Source organism: Sceloporus undulatus, chromosome 4 (assembly GCF_019175285.1).
Source record: "Sceloporus undulatus isolate JIND9_A2432 ecotype Alabama chromosome 4, SceUnd_v1.1, whole genome shotgun sequence".
NCBI lineage: Eukaryota > Metazoa > Chordata > Lepidosauria > Squamata > Phrynosomatidae > Sceloporus > Sceloporus undulatus.
Window position 1 is genome coordinate 121,797,815 of NC_056525.1, and position 12,629 is coordinate 121,810,443.

Below are 12,629 nucleotides of genomic sequence, written 5' to 3' on the forward strand. Positions count from 1 at the left end.
GTGTGATGTGAAATGATGCCAAAGTGGTATGCTTCCATTCTTAAACTAGTGCAAACGTGACAGGAAAGCAGGCTGTTGTAATAAAGTCATCTTTCTAAAGTCATCTGGGAAGTCCAAAGAACTCCCTCTGATGAATGTACTATAGTTACATTCACAGAATTGGGCATGCCCGGTTTGACTTTTTTTTAAAAGACATCTTCTTTTAATGATATTCCAATATAACATTATTCCAAACATTCTAAAGGTATCACAACTCTAGTACCCATTACATAGTTTAGATCAGTGATGGCGAACCTATGGCACGCGTGCCAGAGGTGGCACTCAGAGCCCTGTCTGTGGGCACACACGCTATAGCCCTAGCACAGAGTTTCTTACTAGAAAGCCAGAGGGACGTGGCACTTTGCAATAAATAAGTGGGGTCTGGGTTGCAGTTTGGTCTGTTAAAGGTTCACCATTACTGGTTTAGATCTTCAGAGTAACAAAATTCAAGATGCTCCACCTCACCAATTATCTTGAAAGCTGATTTATATGATAAATAGAAAAAATATCAAATATCTTGCTATAAACCAAATATTAAGCATCTTGCTATGTCCAATATCTTGCTATACATCACTCAGTATGAATACAGTAGCAGCTGACTTCTTCCTTTATAACAAGCAGAATTTTACATGACTGAAAAATTTGAAACTCCCCCCCCCCCACACACCTAGCATCAAAAACAGTTAGCAGCATGGTCTGGAGTTCTGCTACTTGTGAAGCTCACTTCCAGGACTACATACAGAACGTGGCGTGTAGATCTTTAGATCCTTCCTAGTGAGCAATAGGTCTTGGACGTTATCTTATACTTCCGACAATACCTTGGAAAAGGTTGTGCATCAAATTTTTGGAAGTGAGATAATGCATATCTAAATGCATCTGATTATTTGATGAAAAGAGAGTGGTTTCCAGTGAAACTCCATACATGTTTGAAACAGCGCGGTGATATTTGTGATGAACATTTGGAGAAATGTTCCTTCTCCTCCCGCTCCAGGTTATCTATCAGCACAGGAAACAGAACAGGCCTCACTGCAGGTATGCAGGATCCTTGCTGCTTTGCCGTCTGTCCAGTATTAGAAATTGCCCATTAACCTGCTTACATTTTGTGTTCTGACTGGCAGGCAGGTACTCTTTCTCCTCCACACTTCCAGTCAGGACTAATTAGCAAAAAACCTCTGTTGATGAATTTGATGAAGATACTTTCATCACTGTTGTGACAGGGAAGTTGCCATTTCAGAAGATGCTCTTTAAAAACTCCTATACATTTTTGCTGGAACTGAAGAGAGGTTCTTGGACTGTCCTCTAGATGAGATGGAGCTATCCTTAAGCCAATGAATATATCTGTGAGTCAATTTTGCAGATGTTTTGGGACAATGACAAAGTCATTTTCAATAATCTGAGTAAATCTCTTTGGAATAAAACATTAGCAGCTAAATGTGGAGGGGACAGCCTGACATAAGGATCTGAGTGTTAGGCTGACTCTGGGAGACCAGGGCTTGAACCCTTGCTCAGCTTTGGAAACCCAGCTACTCACACTCTCTCAGCCTAGAAGGAGGGAAGTTGCAAACCTCCTCTGAGTAACTCTTGCAAAAAAAAAAATCCTAATGAAAAGATCACCATGAATTGGGGTTGATTTGAAGCTATATAACAACAACATATTAGATGAGGTTTGCTGGGTCTTCTCTTTGCCTTTACAACAGAGGTGAGGAAGGCATGGTCCTCCAGATGTTGCTGAAGTACAACTCACATTAGTTCTAACTAGTGTTGCCAGCAGTGACAAATTACAGATACTGAAGTTCAACAACACTTGGAGGGTTACAAGTTCCCCAGTCCTGCTTTATCAACTCCAGATTTGTTTTTTTCCCCACTAGTTCCTTCACCCTCCTTCCTTCTTCTCCCTCGCTTAGGGTACAATAAGGTTTAAGTCCTAAGCATCTTTTGACACTGCTCATGGCTGCTGCATGTAGAAAAGGTAGGTGTCATAATGAAAAGTAATCTTCAAGAACTATCCAATGTATTAGCACAATTTATAACAATAAATACATAGTATAATGGTATTAGAAACATGTATCACACAGGTAATTGACTTAACAAAGGAAACATGTTGGAAATCATAAACAATAAATCAATATTGTGCTAAACAATTCACAGATTGAATACCAGTTGTAACAATGAATGGTATTAGTAACAAAGACCAACAAGTAGTTCACTTGTCCCTCCCTATACGCAGACTTGTCATTCGCGGTTTTGAGTTTCCATGGATGGAAAGCCAGGAGGGAAAAAATGGCATGCATGTGGGAGCACACCACTATTATACTGAATGGGGCTTGAATATCTGTGATTTTTCTATTTCATGGAGGGGGTCCGGAACAGATCCCCAGTGAACTGGGAGGGACGACTGTATATATGATTTTCACCAAATTCAATGTCCAAATACAACATGCCCAATTGTAGAGAAGATAATCTCCTTTTGGATTCCCCCCCCCTTCCCCGGTTTAGATGACCATTTAGATTTTTTGTGATTTTTATAGTTTTGTCATTTTGCCTAGGTCCTTTGATAGGCAAATCAAAGCAGGATTTCCAAGATTTCCATCTTGTTTCGTAATTAGGTCAATTGAGATACTGACTTATTGTGATTCAGCATGGCCCATGTAGTCTCTTCCAACTCTGTGATTCTATGATAGGAGTCGAGTTGCTGGATAAATTAAACATCTTGAAATTAAGATTGCTATCCCAACTATATATTGCAATTTTGATTGGAGAAATCTTTGTAAGAACTGACTGAAGAAACGACTGCATATTTTCAGGAGTGATCATATCAGTTCTAGTCTCGAATTCCTGTCATCAATCACATGGCATTTTCCATCCTCTTTACTATTGGAAATGTTCTATTTGGACATCTAATTGGTGAAAATCACATATATTACTTATCTGTGTTTGTTACAAATCTGATTACCATTTTGTGTTCCAAGTGCTTTTAATCTGTGAATTGTTTATCACAATGTTGAATAATAACAAAAATAATAACAACAACAAATACATATATTTGTTATTAATAACAAACAAAATCTATTAGAAGTCATAAATAATACTTTATGGATTCCAATATATTCTATTTGTTATTATTAAGTGGTTTACTTGTATGATATATGTTTCAGATCCCATTATATAGTGTACTTATTGACATAAATTGTACACTAGTAGTTCTTGAAGCAGAAAAAAGAAAGGCATGTTCAAATTTGGACACAGCTTTCAAGAAATCTAGTCTCTTTTAAATTAGACCACCCTTTTCGAAAAATCCTGTACAGAAAAAAATAAACCTTAAAACTTAAAGCAGAAGGAAAGGGAAGGGAAAAGAAAGGATTGTGCAACATTTTTAGGCTGTGGAATTTGTTTGCTCTGGGTAGGTGCCTGTTGCTGACAAAACAAAATAGTAACTGGCTGTCAGGCCTAAACCACCTACACTTGTCTGATATTTCCCCCCACCCTTTGTAATGATGATCACCACATATAAGATGCAAACTAGAATCAATATATAGTTCATTCACACTTGCTTGTGTATGTTCTTAGACAAGACACCCATGCAACAGGTACATGCATATGGACCAGACAATTACACAGTGGCTGAGGTAAGGGGGTTGATGCTGGCAATGCTCTGGAGGGGTTTGTGACCCATATACTGTCATCCTGTATAAATGCAGTAAATAAACAAATACATAAAATCCTGTCCAGTTGTCATCTCCTTGTTGCAGGGAATAATGAAATATGCCACATTTGTATTAGAGATAGCATTGGACTCCTTTACATGTACAACTTGCTTTAGGATACATGGCACCAGAATGGAACATTGAAGACAGGCATAGATTATGGCAGGGGTAGCCATATGCTGGAGCCTTTAGGTTGGCAGTGTCTGATTTTGCACTCCTTTGGAGAGCCACAGGGAGGTTTCTGAGCCACCATATTGGTCGACCAGAAGTGGCAACAGGTAATTTTTTCTGGTCATCTTTCAGGCCAATTTGTCTGGGTAGAGGTTGTATAGCGGTGAATGCTAAGAAATAGCTTGATATGGCCCCACAAAGGGATTTTTAATTCATTTTGAGCCAGATAATTCTACTGGGGGCAGTTTTTAAAGGAGCCTTTGGGGAGTGTGTCGGTGGATTATGGATTTTATGTGCAGTCTTAGTTACAAAAGACATTACTTGCAGAGGTGGAAAACCAAGACTATCCTCCACACAGAATGCTAGACAGAATATCTACTAGAGCCCACCATAAGGAGGGAAAACAGTAGTCCAAGAGAAAGGTAGACAAAAATATTGAAATATATGGTCCACTCTCTTAGAACTATTTGTGTGTTTAATGTGTTGATGTAACACATTAAAGCGCCCCAAATCCTCTTCATTTGTTGGCTGGCAGTGGCAACAGCTGCAAATACCATTTGGAATGGTGGGGAAAAGAAATGTGGACACAGGCACTTCTCTCACCATGGGCAGGCAGTGCCAAAGACAAGCAAGAGGATGATCTGCTTGTCTTTGCCAATGGACCTCAGAATGCATTGCTTTTGTGGCTTGTTTAATTTAGTGCTACTTCTCACACCATGCAGCACAGCAGCATCTTTTTTCTTGTTTGCTATTGTTCCATTCCACACTGTCTTGGATGCTGCCTTCTTCATGGTATCTCTCTGGGAAGGACCTGGAGGGTAGCTATAGCTCCTGTTTATCTCATGTAAAGCACCAAAGACAGTTGTCCTCTTAGCCGTTGTGGCAGTCATCTTAAAACATGCCCGCTAACTACGAGTCCCACTGAAACTACCTGTCCCCAAGTCTCCCCTTTGTGTTCACTCTGATTAAATGCCAGTACTATAGCTAAAACAGTGTGAGTTCGATCTCAGAGCTCCAGGTTGACTCAACCTTACATCCTTTTGTAAACTGGTAAAATGAGTATCCAGCTTGTTGGCAACTGGTTTGCAGATTGTAAACCACTTAAAGCATTCTTAGCACTATAAAGTGATATAGAAATGTGCTATTGCTATATTGCTATGCATGACCCTTACACACACCCTTCACTCCATGTCCCGCTGTTGGACCATCTGGTTTGTGTATGGTGTAATTACATCCATTGGAGTTGTCACACTTTCATTTTTTTGCTTTGCTGCAGCCTCGCACTGGCGTTAGGCTAATTATATGCAGGCATGAAGATGCACATTTTCTGAGCTAAGCCAGAGTATCCAGGCTTTTTCTTTGCTCCAGTTTGTAGCCCAGGATCATGGCTTTGTTTCGCTTTCCACCCGCCTTTGAGGCGTGCATCATACCGTTGGTACTCGGTATCCATGGGGGATCCGTTCTGGGGCCCCCCCCCCCCCCGCAGATACCCAAATCTGCAAATGCTTAAGTCTGTTGTCTCCGACGCTGACGTATGCATGAGGCTGAGCCACCATTAGGGACAAAGGGATGGGCAGGTGGGCAGGCTGTAGGACGGTCAATGCAGGACCCCCACTAGGCACAGGAAGGGGGAGCCCTGACCTCTCTGCTCCCCTCCAGATGATGGTGTGCCCTGGAAGCCACCTCTCTGCTCCTCCTCACTCTCTGGCAGTGGGAATCTCCTGGGGCCCCCTCCCAGGAGAGGGATCCTTGGAAGGGAGGAAAGAAGAAGGAAAGATAGCAGCCCTGCCCGCTGCCCCATCATCTTTTGATGACCCCTTCCTCCATCTCCTGCCTTGCTTTCCGACAGGAGGTGGAGGTCACCAAGTGAGGTGGTGGCAGTGGGTAGGGCTATCATCTTTCTTCTTGCTTCTGAGGATGCATCGTCATCCAGAGTGGAGCAGAGAGTTCAGGGCTCCCCCTCCCCACACTCACCACTGCCCTCTTATCTGCCTGGTGGGAGTCCTGCATTGAACCCCCCCCAGCCCATCCACCCATCCCTTTATCCCTAATGGTGGCACAGCTTTATGCGTGTGCCATCATTGGGGACAATGCGAGCTTGCCATTCACGGATACTGAAATCTGCAGATGGCAAGTCCACAGATACTGAGGTTGGACTGTAAAAAATGCCCTGCCTTCAAAGTGACTGGAAACCATTTTATTTTGTCTATCTGTTGCCTTTGAAACTTGCCTGGACACCTTGCCCTCTTTTTTGTTTCCTTTTGACTGATAAAATTGGAAATAACTCCCCTGAATAGGAAGAGACTGTGATGAGCAATTTCAAATTCCAATCCCTTGGCAATTTGCCTTTACAACATGACAGAAAAATTTTAAAACAGCATAAAAACCCTGTTACACTTTCTGCAAATGTTCACATATCCCTAAATTAATTATTGTCAAGGAACATGTTGATTTTCAGGAACCTGGTTTTAAATTTATTAGCCAGATGGACAAAAGGTGCCATATATACATTAACAGAATAAATAGTTCCAGATCACTGTTGTTGTTATTGTTGTTTTAAAACATCAGTTTTGTTTTGCAAAAGTCAAAATGTCATTTGTATTACACTTTGAAGAACCTAAATATTATAGTTCAACAAAAAGCAGGAGACAGTGGACATTATAAAAAGCCTAAGAAAGGGGGTAGGCTACTGTGACTCTCCAGATGTTTTTTGGCCTACAATTTCCATTTTTCCTACCTAGTGTAGCGAGGTAACCCAAACCCAAATCCAGCAATCCCAAAACATCTCGAAGAACATGGATGCCCACCATTATCTTAGAAAGTCTGTATAAAATCTACAGTCGTGCTGTAGGGCTTTGCTACTCAGTTGATGTAGGCTGCACCGGGCTCAGTATTTGGTAAATTTATCTTTTTGGACTACAACTCTCAGAATTCCCCAGCTAGCAGAGGTTATGTTGGCTGGGAGTTGCAGTCCAAAGTAGTATTTCCCACCTCTGGCAACATTCCAGTACTAACAAGGGTGTCGATTTCCCCCTCCTGCTCAGAAAACAATTCATAATCACGTATAGCATTTAGAAAGCAAATATCAGAACTAGGGCAACTCAGAAACTCTGAGTACCTTTGAGTACTTGTCTCAAAGTGGGTTTTTTTTCTGAAAGGAAGACAGGGGAAGCCTATGTAAACTGATAGTAATGTAACAGACAGATAAACACACTAGTTTCTTCCACTCACACTCTATTTACCCTCACCTGTGTCCCCAAAAGAGAAACAAAAAGGATAGTTACCCCAAAGCATTCCTGTGGATAAAGGCCCAGATGTACAGTCACAAAGCCAGATCGATAGACAGATGGAAAGAAAACAGAAAAGATCAGGAAATGGGCCATCAGCAGAGAGCAAAGGAACAAGGAGACTGTTGGAAGAAGATTTGCATCTGAGAAAATCAACAACCCCATCTCACACCCTCGATATCCTCACATTTAACTTCAATCCCAGAACCCACCTACATCTCTCTCTCCCTAATTCCATGTACTAACAGTCATTTCATATATTATATTTTTAGAAAAAAGAATGAATGCATGACTTCTATGCATTTTGCAAATTGCATGTATTATACAGAAACCCTAAGAACACAACAGAAAGTATGACTTTCTTTGTGGGTGCTAGGGAAAGCTAGGCTGGTCCTCTCCTGTTGTCTTTCTGTTTTCAGGCAAATACTTTTTTATTTGGGCAAGCTTTTGGCACCTGCTAGAAGCTGAAGATGCAGCTTCTAGCAGTGGGTTATAAACTCTTTATTGCCATTATGTTTTATTGATATGCTTTTAAATTGCTTTTAATTTGGTTGTGTTTTAATATCATAACTTGCTTTTAACTTTTTTTGTAGTTTTATTTGCATATTTTCAGTAAACTTTACAAGCCTCATTGAACCCCATTTTTCAAAGAAAACAAGGGTATACTATATATACTCATGTATAAGTCTAGCAATTTCAGTCAAAAAATTGACTCCAAAAACCCGCGTCAACTTATCAACAGGTCAATGTTAGTACTGTACTTGAACTCTTATTTTAAAAAAGGAACCAAGACAAGAGTATAATCTGTCCTGGAAGCACTGACATACCTCTGTTCGCTCATCCATCCAGCCTTTAGTGTGAGCATAAACAGCTGTGCATGCTGGAATTTTCTAAATGCTTTGGCATTGTTTTCCTTTGCTTCATCCTTTAGATCCTTTGTTACATGGCCCTAAGTTTTACCCTCAACTTATCCATGGATCATATTAAAATCCATAATTTTGGCCCCAAAACCTGCCCTCGACTTATACATGAGGTCGACCTATAGTCGAGTATATACGGTAAACAAAACAAACTAATACACACAGCCATTGGGTCCTTAAAACTGACTGCAGTGTTTAAAGCAAACCACTGTCCAGTCTTTCACAGTTTTAAATAAACTGTTTTGAAGAATTTTTGTCTTTTTAAATTGCATTTTATTCTTTTATTGTGTGATTTGTTTTAATACTACAATAGTGCTATTCTACTTTACTTTTTGTATAATAATTCTATTTTACTTTTTGTATGTATGTATCTTCCCAGTAATGTTCAATTTGGCCCAAACTAACATGTTACTCAGGTGGATTATTTGAGGTATACAAATACAACAAAACCAAGCAGAAACAGTGCAGCTCACAAGCTCAAACTGCAGACAATGATGGCCCAGTCCATGCACAGAATTACTTGTGAGAGCAAACACACATTTGAAGACATAAAAGTGTGTGTGTGTGTGTGTGTGTGTGTGTGTGTGTGTGTAATGCAGGAGAAAGGACTGATACACAGAAATAAAAGGAAAGAGCTAAATCGCATCCATCCACCCAGGTGTTTCTTTCTTGTTTCTGGATCCTTCCTTCCTAAAACTGCTTTTCTTTATAAACCAAAACCAGTGTTATGTTACATGCACGGAAAGTACACAGTAATTGTGACATACATCCATACTCTCACCTAAAATCTGGTTTATTTCCCCTGGCTCTCAATCAAGACAGCTACAGCTCTGGAATTCCCAGAGCATTCACAAAAATCTAATTTCTCAGGAACCTTTCAAGGTAAGCCATGACACTGAACCATATTGTGAATTGGTTTAGATCTGTAGTGTACAGATACCCTAATGGAAAACAAATGAAATAATAACCAGATGGCTTTTGCAGACACAGGTCTTATCTACAAGGTCAATAGAGCTAAAATCCAGAATTTGCTAATTCTGACTCAATTGCATATTACTGGGCAGCCCCAGAAGAAGGTACTCGCTTGTGCTGTGGGATGAATGCACAAGGTTGTGCACATGTGCATATTCTCATTGTGCAGATATTTGTTTCTTTATTACTACTGCAATGTTCTAAGGGCAAAATAGGGCTAAAGATGGGCCCACAAAAACACACACCTGTGATTTTGTGGCTTAGGGCCCATACAGGCAGGCCAAAATAAAGCTGCTTTGGTCTCACTTTAGAGGTATGCTGCTTAAATGACACATACATCTTAAGAGGCCAGAAGCTCCACCAAAGCTGTGGTCCAGTCCTTAGGACTGGAGTATGGCTTTGGTGCAGCTTCTGGCCTCTTAGGATGCATGCATCATGTAAACAGCATGCCTCCAAAGTGACCCGAAGCAGCTTTATCTTGTCCTGTCTGTATGGGCCATTATCCTGTCCCACATCTTATCCATCACAACCATTTTTCCAGTGTTAGTTTCTTCATATTTAAAAATTACACATATCTCTCTACTCTTCTCCCCCCCCCCCCCCCCAATTACAAGCAGATGATAAAGAGATTATGTTAGTTTGGTTGAGAGTTTGTGAACACCAGCCTGGGGAGCTGCTGACAGAGAACAACACTGGCAGTGAGACCCATAAGAGTGGGAGAGCTATTTCCAAAGTCAAGATCTCAACACAGCAGCAATTCCCAAAATGAGGAGACTTACGCCAAGGCAAAGGCCATCAGTGCTCCGACCACCACAATGAAATCCAAGATGTTCCAGAGATCTCGAAAATAGGAGCCATCTTGTAGTATCAATCCCTGATCTATCATCTGTGGAAAAGATGGAGGCAATTTAATCAGAGACTCATAGGAATGGAAGAAATTTGAGTATGATACAACTGCAACTGCCTCCCTACATTCACTTTGTATCCCCCAGATTTAAGTCTCGATTGTCCAGATGATGGTAAACAAGGGAGAAATGACCAAACATGATATGTTTACTCAAGAGATGCTTTTCAGTGGCTGGGAAACTGTGTCACGTCTCATAAACTGTGACCGAATGATCCAGTCACTTCCAATGAAAATGTGAAACAGCATTATCTGTCCATATAGGAGGTATAGTCCAAAAGGAAATAAACCCATATGCTTCCAGTATCTCATTTGCTTGAACCATTTAAGGTTACTGGAATATGTGGTATAGAATACACTGGTTTAAACACACACACCCCACCCCGCGTAAGACCACAATGTCAATTTCATTTGTCAAAAAGCTCCCATGAATTTATTCCTTCTACACTTTTCCCTTTCTAGTCTTTTAAAGTCTTTCCTTCAAAGTCTCTAGTTTCAAACTTTAAAAAAATGTATGTTTTCCTTTTTTTTACTGTGACACTGTGCTTTCAGATGGATGGCTACCAATCAAAAAGATATTGTGCAGTTCTGGTTTTTCCTCTGGAATGTATCTTTTCTGATAAGTAAAAAAATGGTGCAGAGACACGGGGAGATTACAGATGGAAGACAATGACATCTGACACCACAACCCCTAAAATTCCATCTTTGAGGAACGTTGATCACGAGGCGGCAGAGGGGACAGACCCTCATCTGGAATCACCTTCTATTTGTACCAGCACCAATACCACAAGATTTCACCATAGCATAATGAAATAATATCTTTGTGGCACTGGGGAATAGCCGCACTTGTGCCACAAAACAAAAGTAAAATAAAAAGCAAAATATAGTGCTGAAATGGAGGGGTACATAACTTTTTTTTTAAAAAAACAGATTTTTAAAAAAGAAAGAAAAAGATTTACACGGGAATATGTAGAGGGGTAAACTTGTTGGAATGTGTCACTCCTACGCCTATTCAATACAACAGGGAAGCACTCGGCTTAAAAACAAAGCAATTTTTAAAAGTCCACAAAACCATGTAGTGTGGGGGTTCATATCATTTTATCATGCCAAATGTTCTCTAGTTTTGCTTTTCAGATCAAAAGTAGTGATTTGGGGCACAAGAAAATATTTCTCTTCAAATCAAGTAAGCAAACAAAATTACTCTTTTCCATAAGTGTTTGCAGCCACTTTCTCTCCCTTTGCTGCTGCTTTACAAGGGAAAGTAGAAGGGTTGACCCTTCTATTTTTTTAAACCGGGTCATAGGCAATTAACACGGTTTATAAAAAGAACCGAGTTACGAATCGATTTCAAATGGGAACGCATTCGGGGTACTCTAGAACAGTTCTAGATTTAAATCGTGCTATATCCTGAATTTGATTCGTACACCAGGGTATACACAAGTGAGAACGACCCCGATGTTTGCTTTGCTTTCATTACAAGTGGTGCTTGCTGGGGCTCAGCAATTGGCTGACTACGCCATGTGCTGATCTTAGGTCTGGGTATAAGACATCACTGACTTATGATAGCCACAAGCTTGTAAGACTATTTAAAAGGGGGTAGTGGTGGAGAATGGACATTGACATCTTCATGAAGGATATATGAAGACTATCAACAGCCAGATGATAGTTTCACGGAAATGGAAATCCTGATGTAGAAAAATGATCTAGCTCTGAACACTGGTTGAGGGAGGATGAGGGTGGGTTGTCTACAGGTACCCTAAAGGCATCCATTTGATCACATCTTTCCATATGGGTGTTTGTAATGACTGTGAAGAGCTCTACCTAGGTGGTCAGGCCCTGAGGTACTTTCCCTAAACCTACTGTTTCATATAAAATCTATATATGTTCAGTACTGGATCCCAAGTTAAATAAGCCTCAGACCCTACCAGCTTTACCAGAAATGTATAAAAATCAGCATGCTAATTTAGCTTCCTGAACACCAAGCTGGTGCCTAATTTTAGACGCTCTGCTCCGTGGGAGTGACATTTGAGACATGACAGAGATGCGCAAAAGGTTCTCCTAAAAAAAAGTAGGGGGTGTATCCAATTTTCCCATTCTAACTCAAGAAAATGTTTCACATTTTGTTCCCACTGAGGCCAACACCCGCCACCCACAAAGAGGAAGTCACAGAACTTGTCACTGTAAACCGAGATCAAACCAACAACTCAACCGCCTCTTTTCTTGGCCTGCCTGATTTTAGCAAACTCATTGAAGTTCTAAGAAAGTGAGGATCTTCATAGCTGTAATTCACTTTAAAAGCAAAGCAAAACAAAATTCTTCAGTATATTCTCTTCTGCAAATCTCCCTACCACAAAATATATATATATATTTAAAAAAAACTTATAAAGGGCTTCATACATTAGACTTCAGTATGCTCCACAAGACTGGGCTCAGGTGTTAGCTGAACAAAAGACAAGGTGAAGTCATCAGTCTGAAAAACAGGCTGAAGTCCTAAAAGAGCTTCTCTGAAGATGCCAGCCACAGATGATGGTGAAACATCAGGAATAAACTCTTCTAGAACTTAGCCACATAGTCCAAAAAACCCACAAAAATCCTAAAAGACAGTTTTCACAGAAAAAGAGAAAGGAGCAGG

At 40.4% G+C, this 12,629-nt stretch overlaps 1 protein-coding gene across 1 annotated transcript in view; it reads right to left on the minus strand.

Annotated features, from left to right (window-relative positions):
• The window catches only part of CACNA1E (calcium voltage-gated channel subunit alpha1 E), a 378,294-nt gene that overhangs the window by 70,645 nt on the left and 295,020 nt on the right, over nucleotides 1-12,629 (minus strand). The window contains 2 exon segments of the mRNA XM_042461588.1: nucleotides 7,199-7,210; nucleotides 9,873-9,979. Coding sequence (XP_042317522.1) covers nucleotides 7,199-7,210; nucleotides 9,873-9,979 — 119 coding nt within the window.